At 36.8% G+C, this 27,811-nt stretch overlaps 1 protein-coding gene across 1 annotated transcript; it reads right to left on the bottom strand.

Annotated features, from left to right (window-relative positions):
* uacaa (uveal autoantigen with coiled-coil domains and ankyrin repeats a) lies at positions 1 to 27,613 on the bottom strand. The gene is made up of 16 exons (XM_052096697.1): positions 27,400 to 27,613; positions 23,950 to 24,077; positions 19,558 to 19,646; positions 19,360 to 19,424; positions 15,836 to 15,893; positions 15,232 to 15,302; positions 14,994 to 15,100; positions 12,861 to 13,042; positions 11,864 to 11,901; positions 10,052 to 10,132; positions 9,910 to 9,937; positions 9,753 to 9,793; positions 5,418 to 6,428; positions 4,394 to 4,510; positions 1,229 to 1,294; positions 1 to 1,097 (listed from the first exon to the last, which is right to left on the bottom strand). The coding sequence occupies exons 1-16, from the start codon at positions 27,433 to 27,435 to the stop codon at positions 1,026 to 1,028; spliced, it is 2,190 nt and encodes a 729-aa protein (XP_051952657.1). The 5' UTR covers positions 27,436 to 27,613; the 3' UTR covers positions 1 to 1,025.
* Positions 27,614 to 27,811: the final 198 nt, after the last annotated feature.

Below are 27,811 nucleotides of genomic sequence, written 5' to 3'. Positions count from 1 at the left end.
CAACTAAAAGAAGCTTTTTTTCAGAGAACAACAGATAGATTTAATTGAGTACACAAACAGCGTCTTCTAATTTATAGATGTCCATTCTTCTAAGTCTTATTAATACAAAACACTGAGTAACCCTAGACCACACTTCATAGTTTTTTCAGGACATCAGAGATGACTGCCACACTCGACTCTGCTCCAGGACACTGAGCTTCATGGCAAAATATTTACTCTTGGAGAACTCAAAAACCCTTTTACGATTTCTCATGGAAAGGCAGCCAGAGTGTGCCGAACACAAGAGGGCAGTCTGGTCCCTTAAACAGACTGAAATTAGGGAGCTGTTGTCATGGACCATACAAACTATATCAAAGCAGTCCACTGAAGTTCAATAATTGAGAGTGGTTTATGAAAGAACTGAAGTGTAAATGTGAACATCTTAAAGGTAAAGTGTGTAATTTCTGCATAATTAGTGGCACCAAATGGAATTGCAATGTGTTGTTTGAGAAGCCTTACATAGTAAGACTGGCTCATCCAAAGTCATTACCTCATCAAAAACAAGATTAGATATTTAGGCAATATCACATAAGAGTGCTGTTGTACAGTACTGAGTATCAGCAAAGCTGTGATTCAGTCTTTTTGGCACGATTGTGAGTGTGATGTTGCTTTTATACAGTTCTGTGAAGAAGTTTGTATCGAGTAACTTAAAATACTTTAATACTTAAATTAAAATAATACCAAAATCATTAATGTATCAAGTTTGTTTGTCATCAAGCAACAAAGCCTGTCTGCATTGCTCCGAAGACAGACAAGCAAATTAGAGGACCAGAACTAACTGTTGCACAAATCAGAACATTTTATAGACAGTACATTTGTTTTAGTTAAAAAAGGACCACAGTTAAATCTGCCCATGATATAATGCTAAATTTTTTTAAACATACATAAAATCTAAATTATATGAAATTAGTCTTTGTTTTTTGAAAAAGAAAAACATTGTTAAGTAACATAGAAGTATATACAAACACACACACACAATTATGTGCTCAACAAACACACTCCTCTCTCATCTTGGCAATCTGAAGCAGAGCCACTCTGGCCTCTTCATCCATGAAACCCTGCAAGATAAGACCACAACTGTTTAAATAAGCACCTGGCATCTGGTTTACTTTTGAACAACTACACATGTTAGCACATCAGAAAATAACATAATATACATTATATAAGGTAAAAGGAAATAACATGTTACCTGTGCTGCACTGAGCAATCGTTTCTGATATATTGAAAGTACATGTCTGTAATGTTTTTCAGAGTCCTAGCAATGAAAAGAGGACATGAAGTTCATAATTGGTTTTCACATCAGGTACTAAAGTATAATGAATAATGCATAAACCCACATTTAATTTATAATCATGATGTCATAAAGTGCTTTGTATTGCTGGATTACTGTAAAAGCATCAGGAAAAAAGAGACAGCACTTGAAAAGTGAAAGGTGAAATATATTTGGAGAGTGAATTATGTTTAATGCTATTTTTGATAAGTCACTGCCGCTTTCTACCATTACCACAAGGCAGTTTCATGCTACACCGTGGGATTGAGGAAGTTGATGCAAGGTAATTTTCTGCAAAGTTAACCAAGGTGAAGGCCTCTCCAGCCACCGGTGTAATGTTTAAAGGGTGGTGTGTTTGTCTATTTTACACTGATGCTCTTGTTGCTTAGAGACATAGCTACTGTAACTGTAACATCTTGGCCCATTTCTAACCCTTTGGAGCAGAACAAAAGATGCCCATTGAACAAAAGCACAACTCTACTGGGGTCTGAGGGTGGATTTAAAGGTGCTGTACTTTCTCTAATGTAGCAAAAACATATACAAGATTCACCAAAGTAAGAATATTTCAGAAATATTACTCCAGAATAGATTACTAATAAAGAAAATTCAGTTTAGGAAAGTGATGATTTTAACTTATGCTTAAACATCCTGTTAAATGAACATTCCAGGTTCAATCTTTCTCCCTCAGTCTTTTAAAGAAATGAAAGAAAAAACAATTATAATAATAAAATAAGAATAAAACAGTTACAATTAAGTACTTATGAGGTACTTACAATGGAATTTGACAGCACAATTCAGGTTAAAATACATCTGTAAAGCCACAAGACTTAAACGCATTTGTCAACATGTGACCAGTGGTATAGAATTACTCTGTGGCAATTTCTCAGGGCTAGCAAAGCCTCCCTTGCTGGCGTAACATGCCTAATAAATAAAAAAATGTCATCCTTTCACTCTCATTGACCTTTTTGTCTATGTATTTTTAATCGCTTTCCACTCCTAATTCATCTACAAACAAATAGCAAAAACTAAATGTTTATCCAATCAGCATATATTCCTCAATGCTTACAAGCAAAATGTGACAACTGTTTCACCAATCACATGCCCGAAGCAGTGTGTGAGTCTGAGCTTCACCCCATCAGGCCTTCAGAATTTCCACAGAATCCCTCAACACTGCAGTGAATAGGCATCTAAAGTCAGATTGAGATTCATCAGCCAATCAGATTGATTTATTTGTTTTTGGTGGGTATGGTATTTAGGATATGTCCCAGTCCAGCCCTTCTAGCTGGCCTTGAGTGACCCAACCACACTTTAAGTGATGTACGTAATTTGAAAGCAAAGAGCGTGAGATCTTGCTGACGAGTCGGCTGTCACTGCAACATCACCACTGAGAAAGAGATTCTAATGGATTTAAAAACATGAGATGTTCTGTATGATTGTGGAATTGATTAATTTAACAGGAAAGGTTTTGATAAAATTATTTTCATTTTAAGCAAATTGGTAAGTGCTTTTTGCATTGTTATAGCAACATTAGGAGTTTTCTAAATGTAAATTAGGCTGCTTGAGCATTCAGTGTCAGATCAAGTTTTGAGAAGTACCCGTGTACCCTGACGAAACAAAATTTATTGCAAGCAAAATTTTTATTGCAAATATTATTAGAGAGCTTTTTCTTGGTATTAGACTCCTTGGTTCTGGCTTTTGTGTGTGGACGTGTTTTTAAAATGTCAATTGGTATTATTAGTAGACTGCCATGTAATGTATGATGGGCATACGGCATCTATTCATTGTGAAACTGTGCTTTCTTAATGGCATGAATTGCACTGATGGCCTAGACTTAAAATGCACATGCTGCGGCAGGAATTACTTAGTAACGTTGCCTGTACAAAATGATATCCAATATTACAACTCCTGCCAGTAAATACATTTGAACATGCACGCAAGGATTCAGGAAAAGGGCTTTTTACGTAAAGAAAAATCAAAACACAGGAATTAGGTCAACAAATAATTACTGTAGGTTGTTCATTTAGAATTGAGCATTTTTCATTTGATTTATTTTCATATTTATCATTTAGTATTTCGTTCTCCCACTACAGAAATGAATAACCTTGATTTGAAATTATGCCATAAATGCTTTCAATAGAGATTATCATCTTGGATAGGTGAAAGTATTTTAATATAAAACACACATCAAAAAACACACATGCACACACTTTAGCGTTAAAGGGATAGTTCACCCAAAACATTTCAATTCTCTCTTCATTTACTCACCCTCATTCCATCCCAGATGTGTATGACTTTCTTCTGCAGAACACAAATTATGATTTTTAGAATATTTCACCTCTGTAGGTCCTCACAATGCAAGTGAATGGGTGCCAAACTTTTTACACTCCAAAAAGCACATAAAGGCAGTATAAAAGTAATCCATATGACTCTTGTGTTCTAATCCATGTCTTCAGAAGAGATATGATAGGTGTGTGTAAGAAACAGATCAATAGTTAAGTCATTTCTGGTTAGAAATTCTTCCTCCTGCCCAGCAGGGAGTGAAAATCATGAAGAATGTGAATCACCAAATACAAATAGAAGGTAAAAGTGATCTGTTTCTCACCCAGACCTATCGTTTCACTTCTGAAGACATTCATTTAACCAATAGAGTCGTATGGATTACTTTTATGCTGAATTATGTGATTTTTGTAGCTTCAAAATGTTGGCACCCATTCACTTGCATAGTGTGGATCAAAAGAGCTGAGAAATTCTTTAAAAAATCTTCATTTGAGTTCAGCAGATGAAAGAAATTCATACACATGGGATGGCATGATGTGAGTAAATTATGAATGAATTTTCATTTTTGGGTGAACTATCCCTTTAATAAAATCTTATTAGATCAAGCCTGACTCAGAATTCAGCTACTTAGAATGTTTTGATACTATATGAGTGATTAAAACTGCTAGTAACCTCAACTAGTAACACAAGGCCTTGTGTTAACAACCTGCTGGCCATTCAAGAGTACTGACCAGTTCAAAGAACTTCAAAAAACAGAAAAAGCTGTAAGAAACAGCTCTGTAGGTTGGAGTATTGAATGTGACTTACCTCTAGCTGCTGTTGTAGGCTGTAGACCTGAGCCTGGAGGGAGCAGTCTGAATGTGGGTGTTCACAGGAGCTGCCCTGAGCCCCCTCATGCTCCATCAACACCTCTAAATTCTGAGACTGAGAATATGTGTTATTAATACAGAATGCTGCCACACAAACATGACACATGACGATGTATTGTACACTCAATACATAGTCAATCTCCAAAAACAACCTGGATTTAAGTGCCTTGCCCAAGGATGGCTCCTTAGAGTGGGGTTCCCACTCCTTTTGGCCAATGAATTTCAATTACTTTCCAGTCTTTTGTGATTACTGGATAAGAGTTTTAACTTAAGAAATAATTTTATAAAGATTGCACTCAAAGAGTGTTATACCTTGAATGTTACCTTTAACACTTTAAAGAGCTTTTAAAGCATAGAAGAACAAATTATTCACTATAGAACTGATCATGGAGTTATTAAGATGCTATTCATATATTTTTGTTTGTAATATTTTAGACCTGGATATCTACATTTTAAAATCTCTAATTATTCCAGATTTCCACGACCACTGGAACCCTTTTATAGGTTGAACCAACAACCTTTCAGTTATCACCTCTAATCTTAGCCTAACCACTAGACTACATCTTCTTGGATGTGTCTTTAAATCCTCTTTCAATGTGAAAAAAGTGAAAAACATTCAATCATTCAATTGTTTAGTATTTGTCATATTATACTTTTAAAAAATATACTAGGCCTAAATATTTAGCCTCTGCTTTGATATCAGGATTTTGCATGGTCTCAATGCAAACTTCAGATAATCCAGATATAAAAAATAAAACTGAAGAATTTAGTAACTTAATCAGATGATATGCTCTGCTGGTCTTCAGTTCTGTTGCTCATTTCAGTTGGCTGAATATTTTTTCTGCAATTCTAATGACAAAACATTCTGTTCTGTCACTCTCTTTTGAAGAAGACATTTGATTAGACTGTATTTCACTTGGTACTTCAACAGTACATACACTCCTGCACCCTTCACTTAGTACCTGAGCATCCCCTTCTTCCCTGGTTGAGATGTTCACACTCCCCTGGTTTTGTCTCTTCTCCATGTCTTCAAGGGCCAGTCGGAGTTGCTCCACCTTTTTCTCCTTTTCCTCCAATAAGGCCACAGGGACAAACTTGGCATGCAGGGCCTCTTGTATGGTGTCCAGTTCAGTCTTCTGTTCTTGGAGCTCTCTCAGTAAGCTCTGGTTTTCCTCCTGGGCACACTGGTACTTCTGCAGAGCCTCCTCAGCTCTGGCTTCAGCCTGCTGCAGTGCATTGTTTAGCAAGCTCGTTGCAGCCACATGCTCAGCCTTGCTGATGTATCTCTCTAGATCTATGGTCGGTTCACATATCTCTGTGATAAGATCAGTAATTGTACTCTTCGCATCGGTGGAGCACCACTCTGATGGGGTTTGGGCCTCCTTACACAACATCTGAGCTTGTTGTGCCTCCACCATTGCTAACCTGGACCTTAATTTGTTTATCTGCTGTTCTCTGCTGAGCAGCTCCTGGGAAAGCCGGCTAAGTTCCTGCATTAGGGAGCTCTGGTTCTCCTTCTGCTGCTCCACCTCCCTCATGCTATGGCTAAGCTCCATTTGCATTCTCCCCAGTTCAGCTGTGGCGGCCTCACGCTGGCCTTTGGCTTCTTGAAGCTTGACTCTCAGCTCCTCCACCAGGTGCTCTCGGACAGCCACTAAATGAGCTTGCATCTGCCTTACTCGGGTCTCAGAGCCTGCCATTCTTCTCTGCACCTCATCCAGGGCCTCCTCCAGCTCCCATGCCCGGCTATGGGCCGCATGCAGAGCTTGCTCACTGCTCCTCCTCAGTTCTTCATACTCCTGACCACGCAGGGCTATTGCTGTATCCAGCCTGTGCACCTCCACCTCTGCTGCTTCATGTCTTCTCCGTGACTCTCTCAGTTCTCTCCGAAGGGCCTCCACCTCACCAGGCAATAAGTCCACTAATGTGGAAGCAGATCTGACTGGGGCAGAAGCAGACTGTGCATGCCTGACCTGCATTATTAACAAGGATAATGTTGAGGGTATAAGAATGTTAAAAGGGATATTTCAAATATAATGAAAATTTCCCCTCATGTTGTTCCAAAACTGGAAGATTATTTTTCTTAAATTGACCACAATAGAAGATGTTAGGCAGAATATTAGGTTCTGACAACCTCAGCCATTCACTTTTATTGCATCTTTGTTCCATACAATGAAAGTGGATGGTAACTGAGACTGTAACTAGATCTCCTTTGGTGTTCCACATAAGTAAGAAAGTCATCATGTTTGGAACAACATGAGGGTACATTTTCAGAATTTTCATTTTGGATGAATTTAAAGAGATACTCTTTAGTTTCTCAAATTAAAAATGAAGTGTGTAATTTCTACTCGCAGCACCGAACAGAACCACAAAATAATGACTATTTTAAAAAAGGTTTCCTGAACACTCAACAGATAGGCTTGTGCCAAACAGCTGTGGAGGGTTGGTTAGGATTCTCAAACAAACTGAGCAATTTTTTGCCACAGAACCACATTGTTTACACTTTCGGGAGAATTAAACTTCAAATGCCTTTCTTGTAGTTGCCTATGCATATTAAGTTGGGCTTGGAGAAAGTACTTGGACATTGAAAAAGTTACACACTTCACCTTTAAACAAATTTTCACTAACTTTTCATTTCATTCACCTGATGAGAATGGGATGAAATATGAAATATAAAATATGGGTAATATCTAATGAGAATACAGTCATTTAATCCATTCTTTCAAAAAGTGCTCACATTGGGGGCCTGGGTAGCTCAGCGAGTTATAACACTGACTACCACACCTGGAGTCGCAAGTTCAAATCCAGGGCATGTTGAGTGACTCCAGCCAGGTCTCCTAAGCAACCAAATTGGCCCAGTTGCTAGGTAGGGTAGAGTCACATGGGGTAACCTCTTCATGGTTTCTATAATGTGGTTCTCGATCTCAGTGGGGCGTGTGGAGTGTTGTGCGTGGATGCAGCGGAGACTAGCTCTCTGCAGTAACGTGCTCAACAAGCCGCGTGATAAGATGCACGGATTGACAGTCTCAGATGCAGAGGCAACCGAGATTCATCCTCAGAGTTGGGTAGTAACGCATTACATTTTCTTGAGTAACTTTTTGGGGAAAAATTTATTTTTAGAGTAGGTTTAAAAGTGGGTACTTTTTACTCTCACAAGTACATTTCTAATGATTGTTTTTTAACTTTTACTTCTTTACAATGTGTGGCATTACTGTCATTACATTACTTGGTTTATTTGAATTAGGGTGTAATTTATTGAGAGATTATTGAATGGGACTTTTAGGACAGCGAAGTACACAGCTGCACGAGATGAGACGCTCCCACTTGAGTGATGAGACTGTCACTCAAGTAATCAGTCCAACAGCATCACACTCTTCAAAGTGAAACGCTGAGGTAAGTTTTGGCTCTAATTATAACGTGGGCTTTTCTGTGTAATGAGATTTTCAGGGTGATTCTGTAACTGGGCTCTTATGACATCAGTTTGTAAGTCTACATTTTTTTATCAGTGCCACAATATACAGTGCATCCGGAAAATATTCACAGCGCTTCACTTTTTCCACATTCTGTTATGTTACAGCCTTATTCTAAAATTGATTAAATTCATTATTTTCCTCAAAATTCTACAAACAATACCCCATAACGAAAACGTGAAAGAAGTTTGTTTGAAATCTTTGCAAATGTATTAAAAATACAAAAAATACAAAAAATCACATGTAAATAAGTATTCACAGCCTTTGCTCAATACTTTGTTGAAGCACATTTTGCACCAATTACAGCCTCAAGTCTTTTTGAGTATGATGCTACAAGCTTGGCACACATATTTTTGGGCAGTTTCTCCTATTCTTCTTTCCAGGACCTCTCAAGCTCCATCAGGTTGGATGGGGAGCGTCGGTGCACTGCCATTTTCAGATCTCTCCAGAGATGTTCAATCGGGTTCAAGTCTGTGCTCTGGCTGCGCCACTCAAGGACATTCACAGAGTTGTCCCGTATCCACTCCTTTGTTATCTTGGCTGTTTGCTTTGTATCGTTGTCAAAATTATCTGGTCTGATGAAACAAAGATTGAACTCTTTGGCCTGAATGGCAAGCGTCATGTCTGGAGGAAACCAGGCACCGCTCATCACCTGGCCAATACCATCCCTACAGTGAAGCATGGTGGTGGCAGAATCATGCTGTGGGGATTTTTTTCAGTGGCAGGAACTGGGAGAATAGTCAGGATCGAGGAAAAGGTGAATGCAGAAATGTACAGAGACATCCTTGATGAAAACCTGCTCCAGAGCACTCTGGACCTCAGACTGGGGTGAAGGTTCATCATCTAACAGGACAACGACCCTAAGCACACAGCCAAGATAATAAAGGAATGGCTATGAAAATGTAGCCACTCCTAACAAAATGTGGAAAAAGTGAAGCGCTGTGAATATTTTCCGGATGCACTGTATATATATATATATATATATATATATATATATATATATATATATATATATATATATATATATATAAAACATTAACTGACCGTAAATAGTGACTCAGGCAAACATTCTGATACAACAATATCTCCTTATTGTGTTGCATGGAAGAAAGAAATTAATTCGGGTTTGGAACAACATGATGGTGAATGATGGCAGAATTTCTATTATTAATAATAATAATAATTCTGTAGTACATGTTCAATGTGTATTATGTAATGGAATATAGGGGAGTAAACGTCTATTATGTAATTTGTGAAAGTAACAAACTCTTTTAATTGGATACTTTCTTCCTCAAGTAATTATTTATGTTAGTACTTTTACTTGTACTTGAGTAATTATGTTTTTTAAGTAATTGTACTTTTACTTGAGTACAGTTTTTGGCTACTCTACCCACCTCTGTTCGTCCTCCTGCACCTGGATTGAGGTGAGTCATTACGCCACCACGTGGACTCAGAGCGCATTAGGGTTTGGGCATTCCAAATTTGTGAGAAAAAGGAGAGAAAATCTAAATAGTGCTCACATTATAGAGAGGACTCAACTACATTACTTGTTGAAATGAATGGGAAATAAAATATGACTGATAACTCAGTCCTTTAATCTCTCCATTCTTTCAGAAAAAGTGCTCATATTATACTAGGTTACATGGGAATTTTTACCTTAATGTAAAATGTATGTAATTGACAGATAAAAGGAAGGCCAAAATATGAAGTTATTAAGGTCACATTCTTAAATTAAAAAGAAGGGTAGATCTAAAAACACATATTAATGCCACTCTCCTTGAGTGAACACTGCAGAGGCAGAGGGTCAAATTAGGTTAGTCAAGGTACCTGTGAGGAATCCAAATTATGACTCTGTTTGGCATCTCTTCCTTAAGGAAAAAAAAAAACATGTTCAAAACTTTAAAGCCCTGGCCTGGAAAGCCTTTTTGATTAGACTGATTGCAATCCTGATGTTTCCAAAACATGAACATGTCCTAGCACTTACCCTCAGTGGAGCGACTGCTATGTTCCCTCTGTAATTTAGACAAAACACTTTACTGATGGCATTCACACCTAATCACAGGGCCACAATCAGCTACAGGTAAATATCAGGCTGATAGCTAAACACTTATCAAATATCAACTCACTGTGATTGGTTCTGACAAAAGTTTCTCCATCTTGACTGAGCCTGCTTTGGCCCAACCAATCCCTCCAGATGAGGATTTAGACTGAAAATTTGAAGAAAAACATTGTTATAATTGAAAACTTTTCTTCAGAAAGTGTGATCGACTGGAAATATGCCCTGTTATAAAGCTCTCCTCCGTATTAAAATCATCATTTGATGAAATACTGCTGCCATGAATAAGGTGCATAGATAATGATTTTTATTCACATAAAAAAGTATTGTCTGTGCTAAAGACAATAACTTATTTAAAATATTGCACACTAATGGCAGCTAGTTAAACTGGTTAGTGAATATTTTTGTGCTAAAATACAGCATAAAAAACATCTTGAATGTTTAGTGAATTAACCCCTGTACAGGAAAATGATGGGTTATTTTATCTGTGACATGCTGATTAACATCGCACAGACAAATAAATTTGACTTTCCATTTGTTTTTACAAACTGAGGATGAAAGAAATACACTTAAAATGGAAGTCTAGAATGCAAGCATTCATCACTGTGAATAAACTCTTAAATATGCAACATTCAACAAAATTCAGGGTGTATTGTAGGTGTTCAAAAACATATTTCTTTAACACAACAGAATATAGATACTTTCTATAGAGACATCTCAAGGACGTTTCTTCACATCTGTATTCTGACTAGAGTGTAGGCACTTCCTCACATCTGATGTCTACAAAATCAATTTTCATCAGCACTAATACAACATGCAAAACTAATGATTCTCATTCCATTAATCTAAGCAAACTCTATGATAACACAGCCTTCAGAAAATTCCATTTGTTTTCACAATCTCAAGTGAGTAGAAGAATCCAAATGAGCCTATTAATAATAAATGCAATTCTTTCATATCTCCCTATGGTCAAATTAACCAAACATATGCTACATAATCGCCAAATTGATTTTCATCATGCAAGAGACACAGACAGCACACAGATCGCTCTCAAGTGGCAGCATAGGCTAAGAGGAATGTGCTAATTAAAACACACTGCGATTGAAGCTTGAGACTCTAGATGTCTTACTGCGATCAACAAACCGATAGGGTTAGTGTAATCGAAGCAAAGCCAAGATTTCAGTGTCTTGTGCTAACTGCCTCTTCTTGAACTTGACTGTGCATAACATACCACACAAGTACATCTGTCACAATTATGAAATTAACAAGTAATTAACACAAATTATTGGCAAAATTTTAACTACCTTTGTTTGTTATGTATGAATAACAAGAAATGTATTTCTTAAAAGCAACTATTTGTAAACAAATTTAGCAAATGGCTGAATGAAATGAATATTAATATTTTAAATATTAAAATATTTGCAAATGTTTCAAATATGTATCTTCGACTATTTATCTTCGATCCGCTTTTCAAAACAAACTAAAATTATACCTAGCAACAAGAGTTTAAAACTTTTCCAGTAATGTGTCGGTGAAAATTATAGTAAAGTAAAATGATTATTATTATTTTAAATATTACAGTATTATTTTCTAATAGTAATATATTTCTGTCCTAAATTCCTCACTTTCAGATGCCATTGCAAGGTTGTCAGGATTTCATTTTCAGTTTTTGCACTTTGGGTTCACAACTCACATTGCAAGAGAAGCGCAAACCTCCTGAGATGGAGTTTGTTTGGAGTGCTCACATAATGCACTACTGTACTGGAAAGTCAGTACTTTACTTAAAATTCCTTTATTTGGTGGAAAAAAGTCATTTGAATTTAATAAACAAGGTTATTTCAAATAATCATGATTAAACCAAACACATTAACTCCAATGTTACCTGTTTGCTCTTCTGTGGAACTGTGGCAGTCTCTTTTGCTGAAGAAGAAAACAAAATGTGCAGAAAGGTTATTGCACAAGTTTCAGCACATACTGCATGTGATGTTTCTGCATCTAAATGTAAAATTTTTCTAATGAGCATTTTAATATGTAAATGTCTTGATTTACAGAATGTTTACTGGAATTACAGAATCATTGATGGAAATACAAGTGTACCAAGGTCAAATACATGACAACCATTTTATGCACTTTGTAGAGGTGTTTGGCAGTGACGTCAATTTGTAGGCGAACCCAGAAATCTAATTCGCCATGGGTTTCGTCAGGAATTTCAAGTATTTAGTAAAATAAGGACTGTGGTAAACATTACTTTATGATCCATGGATGTTTTGTTCTACAACATAAAAGTAATGTTTGCTACAGACCTTATTTTATTAATAAATCCATAACTGCCATCATAAAAACCCATATGAAAGTCCTGAGGGAACACATGGCTCAAAAAAAGTATGGGATCCAAGTGATCTAAGAAAAGCAAAGATATTGCTTGAAACAAACTCTCACATGACCTTTCTCTTCAACAGTTTGACAGTTCTTGGAAATATCCAGGTTTGTATGACACAATGTACAATGGTCACCAGTTAAAACTGATTTCTTTTCAGTGTGAAGCTCTGTTATACTGTTTGTACTATTTTGGGGATGAACATATGAGCACTAGATGAACTAGATCTGAAAATGTAGGCCTAAGCTATTTTTCACATGACTGCCTTTGTCCTAAAATGACTGTGTGCATGTTTCTAATGGTCAAGTCTGCTGCCTGTAAGAGCATGTAAAGTAATCGTAATAAAGGCTTGTGGGAGATTTAATATGCAACATAAATTGTAAGAGGAAAATAAATAGAAAAACAGTTAAATATTCTTCACTAAAACTTAGTTTGTTACACCAGAGACACTTGTTGTGGTTCCTGCTTTAAGCATTGTGGACAATAAAAAAACAAGTGTTACCTTTAGTGGATGCTTCCAAAGCATGTTTTACAAGTGTAATCAAGTCTTGGTTCTGACTTAGCCTGGCATAGTGGTAAGCATCATGGCCAAAGATGTCCACTGCTGACATATCTGCCTTAGTCTTCAGGAGAATCTCCACAGCTTCTTTACAGGAGTTCTCACAAGCTAGGATCAGTGCTGTTCTAGAGGGAACACACATAACCATATACAGCTGGAACAATCAGCCAAGAAAATCACCAGTACAGCACTATAGAGGTCATTCAGACTTTATGACCCAGGCTCACATCTGTGGCTTAAAAAATATTGTATCAGCTTTTGTATGACTCACAAAAAGTAGTTCATTGTTTGACATATTAACCGAAAGCTCCAAACATACTTCGGGGGAGAAAAAACATCTTGGCTTTCAACAATGTTTTAATCAAAAAGATATTTCAGTTTAAGGCAGAACATTGTTTTTGTAATTAATTTTTCATTTACTGCTTTCATAATAGAAAATGAAACAGAGCATTAAAAATATGAGAATGTGTTCATGAAAACAAAAGTCTGTTTGATTTTGCCTTTGCCAATGCATTAGCTTTAAATTCTCATTATCTTGAAAGAATTTATCCAGATTGAGCAGTGAAAATATAACAAAGAAAAACTGACTGAATGCTGGGTTAAAACACGGAACCATTTTAAATGCCTAACTTGTTGCTTTAATTTAATGAGCATTAAATGTTGTTAATAACTAGGGATGTAAATAGATTAAAATAGTATTTTTAAGTTGATAAAATTTGTCTTTCAAAACTTCCAAAATGTTGCATTCAATTTTAATGCATTTGGTTACTTTCTTAAGGAAAGACAACTTTCTAATATGTAACAAAGATTCTTGCCACTAGAACTTTGCAGTCCACCATTGGCCTTCCTTTTAACATAGTTTTTTCTGTCACTCCTTTTAACTTCTTTTTCACTACTTGTTGAGCTGTAACCTTGTGCAACCCCACATCCACATGTGTGGATGTTGTATTTTGGCTTTGCTTTAAGCCACTAAAATGTAATTCTCTAAATAGGAAGCAAGGGTGTACCATATAGCTTTCTATGCACCTCACTGCATTCACTCCTAAAATCCGACCAAAAGTTCAGATTCAGGGTGCAGATGATTTTTGGACCACTCAACATGATTGGCAGACACGGGACAATAATAATTAGCATATAGATTCATAATTTTATATTGCAATTTTTTTTTTTACATGGTTGGCAGTGATTTGATGATGCTGGCCATTACTTTGAAGAACAATTGTTTATTCAGCTTTATAGAAAATCAGCTGTAATGTCTATAACGTCTCAAAAATATGAACATCCAACACTTCTGGACACAAACTATTTGATGAAAAAAAAAATCTGACTTTCTATAGCTTGGCATTACTTAAAATGTCACAACTTAGTCCCACTGTCCTCATATATGGACATATTTTTTAGTAAAACTATTAATTAATTTAGTTTTTTTGCTTGTTTATTAGGTGCTACTTGTTTCAAATAAAAAATGGAAATGGAAAATTCCCACAGCAGTCACGTGGGGGTCTCAGAAAGGTAATGGCCATTGCATTTTGCCTCAAGTAAAGGCTGAAAATACATTTAGCAAAATGCCCCATCTGATTTGAGAACACATTAGTCATTAAGAAGGCATTTCTCCATCCTTTACTGATATTAAGGATTGTTATGTGTGTTTGTTTTAATCATGGACCTCAACATTGTTGCTGTACTTTAATTGAGAATGAATGCAATGCATATCAGTGTGCTATGCACTTCACCATTGCTTATTTTTGCTTTCTGCATTCTAAAAGAATACCTTCCTACAGTAGATGTATGAGATGGATTTTTAAGGACACTTCAGAGATTTGCTGCACTGCAACTACCCTTTTCAAGTCATATGTGTGCAGGTTGATTCATATAAGTATACAAAATGGAACGCAATCTAAATCTGTAATTTAAATGTGATTATCTTTCTCTATTGATCTCTTCTGCATCATAGAGGCTGATCTTCTGGCATTGTTTATACAGCTGTGGTCTATGCAAACACTATATACATCATTTCAAATACGGAGCAGAGGAACAGGAAAAGTAATTACATTTTTTTCTAAAGTTTTCCCTTACTTGTTTTGCTTGTCTTGAAGAATAGTGTGTGCCCCATACTGCACTAGCAGCTGGCATGCTCCAGGTTGGCACATCTTAGCAGCTAGCAATAGTGGAGACCTACCATTCTGAAAAATTATGAAAAGACAATGTAACATACTTTGCAGCACATTTTCAGTTTCAATTTCAATATGAAATTTTCTCTCTCACTCACTCAGTGTCTAAAATAAATGGCTGTTTACAAACCTATTTTACTTACTTCGTCAAGAGCATCAATACATGCGCCGCTGTCACAGAGTATTTTGATGACTGCTTTGCAGCCTACATATGCTGAAAAACAGAAGACATAATCTTCCAAACAATTCTGACAGCTAGATATTTTATCTGTTCCTTATGTAAACACATGCAAGTTATTGTAGGATTCATAATGAAAGATCTGTACTAAAGGAGAACAATAAATCTGACTCACCCCCAATATACAAAAAGAGAAACTAACTTTTATGAGTACATTGGTATTCATACAATGTTTTTACACTGTGGATTTCTTGCAGGCTTGCTAGTTGCATCAAGACTAAAAACAGAGATAAAATATCTAGCATGTCAGTTAAATAAATTCAGATTAATCAGACGTGTCTATAAAATGTTGAACTTTGGCAGCCACATACATAAGGCCTCTTTTCATGTTCCATGGTAGAAAGTAAGTCATACGATTTTGGAGCAACATAAAGGTTAGTAAATTATGAGAGAATTATAATTTTGGGTGAACTACTTTTAATGTGTAAAAGATGTATAATAGACTTATGCAAAATAATAATGTTTAATAGGTGTCTACAACTTAATATTAATAATAATAATCTACACACCTGCATCATGCAAAGCTGTACGTCCCTGCAGGTCTGTGCTGTCCACAGGACATTTACACTGTTGGACAAAAAAATTAAAAATAATAATTGTCAAAGGCATGCTAATTTTTCTATCATAGTGGGGGCTTTCCAGTGAGTTCTGTTGTATATCTACTGTATTAAAAATATATATATATTTTTTATATATTATACACACACACACACACACACACATGCATGACAAAGCATAAACCAGATTTTTGATAACTTTGTTATTTTGATAACAAATTACTTAAAAAGAAAATAAATGTAATTTCACATTGGCATAATTATTCAGGCCCTTTGCTATGACATTTGAAATTTAGCTCAGGTGCATCGCATTTCTCTAGATTACCTTTTAGATGTTTCTACACTTTGATTGGATTCCAGCTGTGGCAAATTAAATTGATTGGACATGATTTGGAAAGGCACACAACTGCAAATGCATATCAGAGCAAAAACCAAGCCATGAGGTCAAAGGAATTGCCTGCAGAGCTTAGAGACAGGATTGTGTCGAGGCACAGATCTGGGGAAGGCTACAAAAAAAATGTGGCTGAATTAAAGATTCCAAAGAGCACAGTGGCATCCATAATTATTAAATGGAAGAAGTTTGAAACAACCAGGACTCTTCCTGTAGCTGGCCGGCCAGCCAAACTGAGCAATCGGGGGAGAAGGGCCTTGGTAAGAGAGGTGACCAAGAACCTGATGGTCACTCTGGTTGAGCTCCAGAGATCATGTGTGGAGATGGGAGAAACTTGCAGTAGGACAACTATCACTGCGACACGCCAATGATCTGGGCTATATGGCAGAGTGGCCAGACGGAAGCCTCTCCACAGTGCAAATCACCTAAAGGACTCTCAGACTGTGAGAAACAAGATTCACTGGTCTGATGAAATGAAGATTAAACAGTTTGGCCTCAATTTCAAGCGTCATGCCTGGAGGAAACCAGGCATCACTCATCACCTGTACAATACCATCTCAACGGTGAAGCATAGCAGTAGTAGCATCATGCTGTGAGGTGTATTTCAGCAGCAGGGACTTGGGGACTGGTCAGGGTTGAAGGAAAGCTGAATGCAGCAAAATACAGAGATATCCTTATTGAAAACCTGGTCCAGAGTGCTCAGAACCTCAGAGACAGCCGAAGGTTCACATTCTAACAGGACTATGACCCTAAGCACACAGCCAATACAACACAAGTGTGGCTTAGGGACAACTCTGTGAATGTCCTTGAGTGGCCCAGCCAGAGCCCGGACTTGAACCCAGTCAAACATCTCTGGAGAGATCTGAAAATGGCTGTCCACCGACGATCCCCATCCAACCTGACAGAGCTTGAGAGGATCTTCAGAGAAGAATGTCAGAAAATACCCAAATCCAGGTGTGCAAAGCTTGTCGCATCATACCTAAAAAGACTTGAGGCTATAATCAATGCCAAAGGTGCTTCAACTAAGTACTGAGTTAAGGGTCTGAATAATTATGTCAATGTGATATTTTAGTATATTCTTTTTTATAAATTTGCAAAGTTATCAAAAATCTGGTTAATCAGTTAATCAGCAGATACAGAAATACTCAAACCAGCCCATCTGACATAAACAATCATCTATGCGATTATCTAATCAGCCAATCGTGTGGCAATAGTGCATAAAATCATGCAGATACGGGTCAGGAGCTCCAACTAATGTTCACATCAACCATCAGAAAAGGGAAAAGAATGTGATCTCAGTAATTTGAACCATGACATGATTGCTGGTGCCAGATGGGCTGGTTGGATATTTCTGCTGATCTCCTAGGATTTTCTCGCACAACAGTCTCTAGAATTAACTCAGAAGGGTGCCAAAAACATAAAACATGCAGTGAGGGGCACTTCTGTGATTGAGAGGTCAACAGAGAATGGCCAGACTGGTTCAAACTGACAAAGTCTATGGTAACTCAGATAATCGCTCTGTACAATTGTGGTGATAATAATAGCATCTCAGAATACTATTCTGAATACTATTCTGAATACTTTTCTGAGATGCGGGTTGGGGATGTTTTGGAGGCACAAGGGGGACCTACTCAACATCAGGCAGGTGGTTTTAATGTTGTGGCTGATAAGTGTAATATAAATATATTGTTATAGGCTTAATATTAAGTTTGACCTAGAGGGGGTTTGGGTAGCTCAGTGGTAAAGACACTGGATACCACCCCTGAACTTTGCTAGTTCGGATCCCAGGCTGTGATTTGTATAGCACATTTTCAACACACATCATTTCAAAGCAACTTTACAGAAGATCAGGCATTAACAGAAGATAAAACTGTAATGTCTATAATGTCTATGAGTCATCATTGTGTAGTTTGACCTAACCTAACCTAAGCAACCAAATTGGCCCGGTTGTTAGGGAGGGTAGAGTAGGGTAGAGTCACACGGTGTAACTTCTTCGTGATCGCTATAATGTGGTACGCTCTTGGTGCAGTGCATGTTGAGTTGTGCGTGGATGGCGTGAATCCTCCACATGCGCTATGTCTCCGCGGTAACGTGCTCAACAAGCCACATGATAAGATGCGCAGCTTGACGGTCTCAGACCGAGTCACTACGCCACCACGAGGACTTAGAGCACATTGGGAGTTGGGCATTCCAAATTGGGAGAATAAAATTGGGGAAATAAATATTGATAAATAAAATACCTAATAATATGTATACCCCACCCCTACCCTAACCTTTTTTCATTTTCACATTTTTATTAAGATTTTAGATTCTTTTAAATATATTTTCCTTATAGGGACCACTGGCTGGTCCCAACAATGTAGGCAAAACCAGTTTTGGAACAAAAGAAATGCAATTGCAAATCTACAAAAATGTACACCACATCTTAACCTAATTTAGTTATTTCTCTGCTCATTTACATATACCGCTAAATACACATATATATTGAAGATAATGTAAATTGCAGTAATATCTCTCAGCGCATGCTCTCATCATACATGCAAATTACCTTATTGTCCTTTTCACACTGAACACTTTAGGAAAGCATCATTTTATTTGCCTTCAACTTTTCCCTTTAATACTTCTAACTGTTTTTTTTTTTTTTTGTTATATCAATGCAACTAAATTTCCATTGCAAATAATTTCCATAAATTTCTTAATTAGTACTGCATTCAAATCAAAGCTTTGAGAATACAGAAAATGTACATTTTCACACCAGATAAAACACCTCACATTCTTAATTATGTTTGTGAGTGGAAAACTGTTGCTATGATACAAAATTGAGCAGTAAATTGCTGCAGCCCTGCCTTAAGCTCGCAGTTTTGTGTGGAGATTAAAAGCAAAGGAGGATCCCAAAAAATAAGGGCTTAACACATAAAACAAAAAACATGGTAGGAAAGTGTAGTAACAAAAAAGAAAGCATTGAGCAATATTTGGCAAAGCAATCATTAACAGGGCTGTTTTTCCATCAACACTGTGTCATTCAAGAGCAGTTCCATGCTAGTTTTTCTTCCTGTGATTGTTAGGAGAATTCAGTGAATGGTACCTGCAGTAGCTTTTGCAAACACATGGAATGACCGCCTCCTGCAGCCAGATGCAAAGCTGTTTTACCTGCATAGAGGAACAACAATGACATTTACAAGCAGACATATGTCATATGCTGACCAACTCTACATGAAATATAAGCTTTTATATGAGTTTGTACGCATGTACAGTTATTTAAAAAAAAGTAGTAAAATCTTACCGGCAACATCTACTGCCTTCACATTGACACTGTTATCCAGGAAAGCATTTAGACTATTTATGAGGCCTTTACTAGCAGCAACATGAAACCTTAAAAGACAATTTAAGAAAATAATTATTATATTTATTACTGATGTTATCATTTACACAGCCATACCTTTACAGCAATTAATAATAATTAATGTTGCTCTTTATTGTCAAAAATATTATGTATCTCTTCCACGCTACTGCAGGTCATTTATTTTTTGTGTGTGTGATTTTCTCCCCAATTTGGAATGATTAATTCCCAATGTGCTCCAAGTCCTCATGATGGCATAGTGACTCACCTCAATTCGGGTGGCAGAGGACAAATCTCAGTTGCCTCCACGTCTGAGAACATCAATCTGCTAATTTTATCATGTGGCTTGTTGCGCACATTACCCCAGAGATATAGTGCGTGTGGAGGCTTCACGCTATTGTCTGCGGCATCCATGCACAACTCACCATGATGCCCCACCGAGAGAGAGAATCACACATTATAGCAACCACGAGGAGGTTACCCCATGTGACTCTACCTTGCCCCCAACCAGGCCAATTTGGTTGCTTAGGAGACCTGGCTGTAGTCTCTCAGCACACCCTGGATTCAAACTCACGACTCCATGGCTGCAGGTAATTTTGACCTTTTCTACTTTAACACAGATTTACTGCAACGTAATCTCAAATAATGCCTGAAACTTTATGACATCCTCCACAGATTTTATTTGAACATGCCACTGTAAAATGATTTCACTGTCACCATGTCTCTCCTTCTCAGTCACAAACAGCAAATTGCGAGTCTTGAGTTGTGATTTGTCATGTGTGAGCAATTTGACCCAGTAACAGCTATGCTGGATCTTCAAATGGTCACAGCACTGGGAAATACATACATCATTTTTATATAATTAGTATTTATGGCAGAGCACAAATTTGCAGTGGCTAACATGATGTAAAATATGCATTTATAATTACAACATAAGCCAATCTGCCTATGATATGATGATGTATTAAGACACATAGAAACATGCAATAACATGGCAGCCAAGGCTTGTTTCAAAAGAAAAAAAGATACAACCACTCCTTTAGCCTAATCACAAAGCAGTCATGATGCTTCAGCGATTATTAATGCAATAATAATTTATTGGTTATTGATTGAAAACTATTGAAGTAAGAAGTAAGAAGAAGGATGAATAAGACTACACTAGACAGGAGTGGAGTATAAACACTGTTTATCAGGTTAAACAAGTTTAAACCGATTTTATAGCAAAAAGGTAAATAATCCTCAAAGAATTTGAGATGTAGATCTATTGAAAAGTGTAGTGGTTCGACATGAGATGCATATACTGTATTCTATGTGTTCAACAGGAAACAAACTAGCAGCTTAAAGGTATTGTTAAGGAAATAGTACCATTTAAGTGATAGAAAACACAAACAAGGACATAATACATAAACATGTAGCAGAATATGACTGAAATCCTGTCTAGATGCCTGGCACACCCAATAAATAACAAGCCCTTTCCAAAAACATGTGACAGGAAGAGATTACAATAGCAAAACGGAATGTTTTTAGGCTGTATGTAACACTGCACACTTGTGGTTAACTGATAAGGGTTTTTTTAATGGTAGAAGCTGATATCTAGAGTGCAGGGTGGCCGATGGTCGATTTAAAGCCAATTTACGTAATACAATTTAGAGAGAGCAAATAAGATAAACTAATTTGTCACAAATCATCCAAGTCACCAGGGAGTACCATCCACCCTTGAGTGATTTTAGGAAGTAACTCCATTCCAATGGACGATTCCTTTCACCTGGGACTAATTTCCTGCATGCCAAACAGGAAATATCAGCCTCTGACAGGCACTTCGAAGTGAGAAAAATCATGATAGTCATACTGTAAGATAGCTTCAAACTAAATTCCCAATAAAAATGACTTAAATCTGAGTACCAAATGAACGTTATTATTGAGCCCCAAACCATTAAGCCTTCCAAAGCTCTCACAGACACATTCAATAGGACATAGGCATGATCACTACTGAATGGAATGCACCCATTATTATCTTGTTGGCTTCCATAATTTGAGTTTTTTTCCTTGTCTTTGTAAATATACTCATCAGTTAGAAGCAACTATTTAGCCACTTGCCATGTTGTCAAGTCTTTTTTGCTCTCCTTGAAGAGCTTTTTGTTTGTACTTTGTTTTGAAGGAAAGATCCTAGTAAAATTCTTCAGTTCACCCTTTCTGTTTTGAATACTTTGTTTCTTGCCTGATTTTCTAACCTCATCAGCTAACTGTGACATTTGGTCACTATTTACTACAAAATTGCTGAAAGCGACTGAAAACTAGCATAATATGTGCACTATCCACTGAAAAAGCTATCAGTAGATTTTGGAAATTAAATAAGGTGCCATGATCCCTTCTGTCAATCGGCCAATCGGGTACAGTTATCGGCCAAACACTGGCCGATTGATCGGCCATGTCAATATATCGGATTTTTCACTAATGCACAACTTGTTTCAACAGGTATCTTCTCCCATAAACATTATAATCACAGCAGTGTGGCTATTTAATTAAACTTTTATATTGTTAGAAAGCTTTTATGATGATGTCTACTCTTGAAACCATTGACATGCTCTGCTTTTTCTCATGTCCTGCTTTTTCACACCTTATGAACTTCTTTCACGTCTTCTATGGCTCCATTGTAAATGGGATATCACACTGTGCTTGTGATGGGCTACTATCTAACCATTCGGGTATGAAACACTCATTAAAGGCTTGTAATTTCCTTTTTATTTTATTTGTCTAAAAGAAAATATCTAAACCAAATGGCAGAGAAGCAGCAAGCGTTAATATTGGGAACGGTAGGGAATGCCGTTTTCAAAGTTAATTGAAAGTGTGGAGATTCTGGTTTGTATTATAGTTCTGTGGAAGCATGTGGAGCTGATGGGACTGGAAACAATCAGACTTTCCAGGGGGTTTCTGTGTCTTGAACAACACAACATGAGAACTTTTGTTTCCATTTGTTTACTGCACTGTAAATCAATGCAAACAAGACCTCAAACAATCTATTCAATATGTTTAACTCACTGATATAACTCTTCTCAAAAATGTTTCTTTCATAAAATCTGATCATAAAAAGATATATGTGACAGAAAATATATATATAAAAAAAAACATTCACCAGTGGACAAAAATGTTCATACACGGTCATCTTCTCATTTTAGAGATGCTAAATAGTTCATAGGTTATGTGCAGCTATAGCCACCACTTCCTCTGTGTTAAAGGTCAAAAATCAATGAAGTCTCAATGAAGAAGAAGAATGCTAATGATCAGTATTTGTATATAAAGACCAACCAGCTGAAACTAATGTGGCTAATTAGGGCAGCATCTATTCGCCTATAATTTTCTTTTTTTAGAAAAAAAAAGTTTATAATTTGAGCTTGATTATGAAGAAATCGTAATGATCATACACCTCTTGTAGGTGCATATTTCAGAATGTATTTATTTGTGTGCTTTGTTTACCTTTCTTAACCATATAAAAGAATATCAGTATTCAAGAATGTGGTCCTCCAAAGATCTCATTACCGATTGTGGTAGCAGTAGCATACCTCTGTCAGTTACACAGTGAAGGAAAACAAAACACTTCACAAAGCAAAGAGAGCATGCTAGGTAGCTTATCCTTTAGGGCAAACAATAAAAGAAGGCTAAACAAAGCATGATCTCTAAACCGGACCACTGCAGGAAAGTGATTAGGGTGAAATTGCCTCCAAATTTGTTTTCAAGTAGTTAAAACTTCAGTCAGTCTGCATGTGTCAGTCATAATCATCCAAGAAATTCTAAAGACGAAAAGAAAAACACTACAAAACTAGAGAGCTTGGACAGACTCCCAACTTTCCATTCAGAAGCAGTTACTGGAAATAAATTCAACAACAATCAAGGCATTGTGCATTGCGGGGGGGGGGTGAGGACACACCAAAATAGGGCCAACAAAATCCCTTCCCTCGCCTGGACATCTGCACTTTTATTATAAAGCCATCTTTGGTGGCAAGAGACAAGAGATGAAATGCACAGAGAGAATGTGAGCACAGGAGTCCCAGCAGGCAGGAAGTAAAGAGATATGTTTTTGAATTGCACATGTCAAATCAAAGATTGCAAGACTACTTGAACCCAGAGCCCTTTATAGAGCTTGCACTTAGAAAAATAGTGCAGGAATGAAGTCAATAGTTTTTTGCACAGAAACAAGGAGGAGACTAAATTTAGAATTAAAAAAGACTTGTAATACAAAAATATTCTTATTTGATATTGAGAAGAGAGGACGACAACTTGGACATTTGAAAATTATTTAGCATAACATAAGAGGGGACATTTGAGTGGGACACTTACGCAGAATGGCCCTCTGGGTTTAGTCTGGTAGGGTTAGCTCCTTTCTTGAGTATGACTGTAAGTTTGTCTGTATCTCCATTTTCCACTGCTTTCATCAGACGCTCATCATTCTTTCCCCATTCTGTACTCTGAGACAGACAGAAGGCTCATATAAGACATCAGAACACATAATATTCACACAGAATGACTGTGAGACACCAATGTCGAAGATCATCATCAATGTCAAAGATCATAATCAAAGATGAGCAAAGTATAACTACTATTATTTTTCAATTATATATTCTTCTCTCATTTAATACAAACATTTCCTGCTAGAAGTTTTTGGGATTGCATAAGAATTTGAGAGTATAAGAGCATCTTGTTCACTGAAAGCAAACAAGGATATCTGACCTTTGTACAAAGTTACCGACGTTCTTCTATGTGATTTTTTACCAAGAAATAGAGCACAATCATTAAGTTTCACAATTTTCAAGTTAAGCAAATTATTGATTTTTAATTGTGTTTCTTTTGGGTGACTTTTCAACTTTTGGATCCCACCAAAAGCAGGGACAAAAAAATAATGTTTTTCACTTTGGTGCGTTCTGAGCAGAAACAGTATTTTTTCTTGCCTTTCCCAAAATAAGTAAAAGTAAGCTATTCATTTTTTTATGAAGAAATGTCTTTTCAATAAATGTAATATTTCAATTAAATATTTCCTCAAACATATTTCAAATATTCATCTGGCCACCTAAACTCAATGAATAGCCTAAATCTCACTACTGCATGCACGCGCACACTCCGTGGGCAGTTTTAGTCTAAACATCCCCTTTGGCGGGCCGAATGATTTTTATTTTTTAACATTGGTTTTTAAACTAGAGGTGTCCTTCAGAATCAAAGCACATGCTTATGTTCTGCTAATAAGACTAATTTACGGTGGCAACAGGAAGTGGTGTAATTCCGAAAAATGTACTGTGATAAACCCTTTGGTCTTTGGTTACGTGAAAAAATTATCAGAACAAAATTAACCTGTTAATAACCAGTTACCAGCATTTAAAAAAAAGATTATTAACTCCAGAACAGTTAAAAGAGATTTAGTTCCTGTTTTCGGTTACATTCTGCTAAAAAACAATGGTTTGTTTTCTTTCCTTGAACAGGTTTTAGTCCCTGCCACAAAGCTCAGTTAGTATTACACTGAATGATAGTGGTTTAGAGAGCAGATGTGGTACAGATCCTGAATAGCTTTACAGTACTAGGATTTAGAATTAAATCAGAAGCTTTGAAAATGTTTGACAGCCTCTCATTAATAGCCTTAGATCACCAAAAAGATTGAAGGGATAGTTCACCCAAAAATGAACATTCTCTCATCATTTACTCACCCTCATGCCATCCCAGATGTGTATGACTTTCTTCTCCAGAACACAAATGAATGATGATTTGTAGAAGAATATTTCAGCTGTTGGTCCATACAATGCAAATTAATTTTGACCAGAAGTCTGAAGGTCCAAAAAGCACATAAAGGCAGCATAAAAGTAATCCACTTCCATTGATAAATCCATGTCTTCAGAAGAGATATGATAGGTGGGGGTTAAAAACAGATCAAAGGTCCTTTTTTTTTTAATAAATCTCCACTTTCACTTCCACATTCTTCTTTTCTTTTTTGACAATTTGCATTCTTCTTGCATATCGCCACCTACTGACCGGGGCTGGTCAAAGGAGGAGATTTATAGAAAAAAGGACTTAAATATGTATCTGTTACTCACCCACACCTATCTTATTGCTGCTGAAGACATGGATTTAACCACTGGAGTTGATAGGTTTACTTTTATGATTAATTTTTGTACTTTTTGGGGCGTAAAATAGGGTGACCATACGCCCTCTTTTTCCCGGATATGTCATCTTTTTTTTCGGACCTTAAAAACGCGATTTCTAAATTTGCGAAAATGTCCGGGATTCGGCTTTAATTGCATTATAATGTGCATTTGGTCTAATAATTCATTGTGTGCGCGCACATATTTGCATTGCTTTAAACTCTCTTGCGTTAAACCCTCTGTTTAAGTCCCGCCTTCTCGCACACCAATTGGTCGATTATAAGAGGCTTGCAGCAACTATTGGCCAAATTCCTGAGTGTCAATCTCTCCGCGTGAAGCTCTGTTGTGTTCGACATCAAATAGTTGCTTGACACTGACAGTAGCAGCAAATGACAGCTGAGTGGAAACAATGCCCAAACGAAAGTGCAATTTTACAGACAATTTGCACAAAAAATTCCCATGTTTTTGTCCAGGTCGAGATCCGTGGGAAGCAGAATGTTTGACATGTAAAGCTGGTACTTATGTGTCAGCTAATAAAGGTGTGATTTAGAAGAACACATTAGCTCTGCGAAGCATAAAGGGTCAGCAAAAGGTGAAAGTTCACCAGGTAAATTAACGGACTACTTTTTGCGACAAGGTAAAATTGTCATCACATTGATTCATTTTCCATGTCCATTAAAAATAATAGTAATAGTAAATGAAGGTACACTCATGGCATCAAATATTTTATTTTAGTACATGGACATTCAAAAGAATGTTGGAAATTTGCATTTATTTATATATATTTATGTTATGCTAGTGTCAATTTCACTGTATTAAAGTTTGCATTCATAGTAACACAGTTTGAACACTATTATTCCACCACACCCCAATCCCGCCCGGCGAAGAAAAAAAAAGGTGCCCTCTTTTTAGAAAACCAGAATATGGTCACCCTAGCTTAAAAGTTTTAGTCACCATTCACTTGTATTGTATAGACCTACAGAGATTAAATATTCTTATAAAAATCATAATTTGTGTTCTGCAGAACAAAATAAGTCATAGGCTACACATCTTACATGGCATGAGGATGAGTAAACAATGAGAGAACTTCATTTTTTGGGTGAACTATCCCTTTAATGCCCTACAGACTGTAACAAAACAACGACCTTACAGGCCTGAGAAAACAACATTGTTACATCATTATTGTAAATCATTGTTTTGATCAGTAGCTTGACATTTCGGTATACAGCGAAATAAGTGTTTTGATATAGTCGAGCAGTAAATAAAATCACATTACTTAAGTTATGGACGATTTTGGAAAACTGAGTTTGAGGTAATTATTAAATGTTTATATCAAGTGCACAAGTTTTACTACACAGTCAAGTCTAGCACGTGCGAAACGTGGTGAAATACCGCAGCGCTTAAAAAGAAAAACACATACATTAACTTTTGAACTGCGTCTTATTTCTAAAGGTGATCTGATAAACTAAATCGCGAGTCGTGCAGAGACGGTCCTTATTCTCACTTTAGCCACAAACATAAACATGCCTGACTATAAGCAAAACAATAAGCAACTTACAACCACAGCCCCATTCTTATAACGCAGACTCAGTTTTCAGGACATGTTATAGGTCCAGCAATGTGTTGAAAGGCTATACGAAAATCTAGTATAACTAATGTTTACCTCGTTTTTCTTAAGTCGCTGCTTTAAACTTTTCATACTTCCAGAATAACAGTAACTAAGCCCCGTTCACTTGTCCAGAAGTCCAAGTTTGCGTCTCCTGACAAAGAAAGTTTGTCTGTAAACCTCATTCCACCCCTCGGTTACAAGGTTTTTACACTCCTATGAACCAATAGTCAGAAAAATGTGTAATTCAGCCAATCACCGTGGACTGGGAGTCTCCGTATGAAGGTCGTACTGCAGAAAATCTTATTCACATGATTTGTGGGCTGCACAGATTCCACAGACTCTATAGATGCCTGCAAAACCAGCTCGACAATGACTGTTTGTTTTGGATACAGCTTTAGGAATATAGTCAGCAGGCTTGTCCTGTTTTAATACTTGCAAATACTTTCGTTATCAGTGTCTGGTTAAA

This window comes from Xyrauchen texanus, chromosome 29 (assembly GCF_025860055.1).
Source record: "Xyrauchen texanus isolate HMW12.3.18 chromosome 29, RBS_HiC_50CHRs, whole genome shotgun sequence".
NCBI lineage: Eukaryota > Metazoa > Chordata > Actinopteri > Cypriniformes > Catostomidae > Xyrauchen > Xyrauchen texanus.
Note: the sequence above shows the minus strand (reverse complement) of the source record. Positions and strands in the feature narration are given on the sequence as shown.

Coding starts and splice junctions, on each gene's coding strand:
- uacaa (XM_052096697.1), bottom strand. CDS start 27,435: ATGAAAAGTTTAAAGCAGCGACTTAAGAAAAACGAG. Junction 9,938..10,051: donor TTTTGTCAGAACCAATCACA/GTGAGTTGATAT, acceptor TCTAAATTACAG/AGGGAACATAGCAGTCGCTC. Junction 4,511..5,417: donor GGGAAGAAGGGGATGCTCAG/GTACTAAGTGAA, acceptor ACATATTCTCAG/TCTCAGAATTTAGAGGTGTT.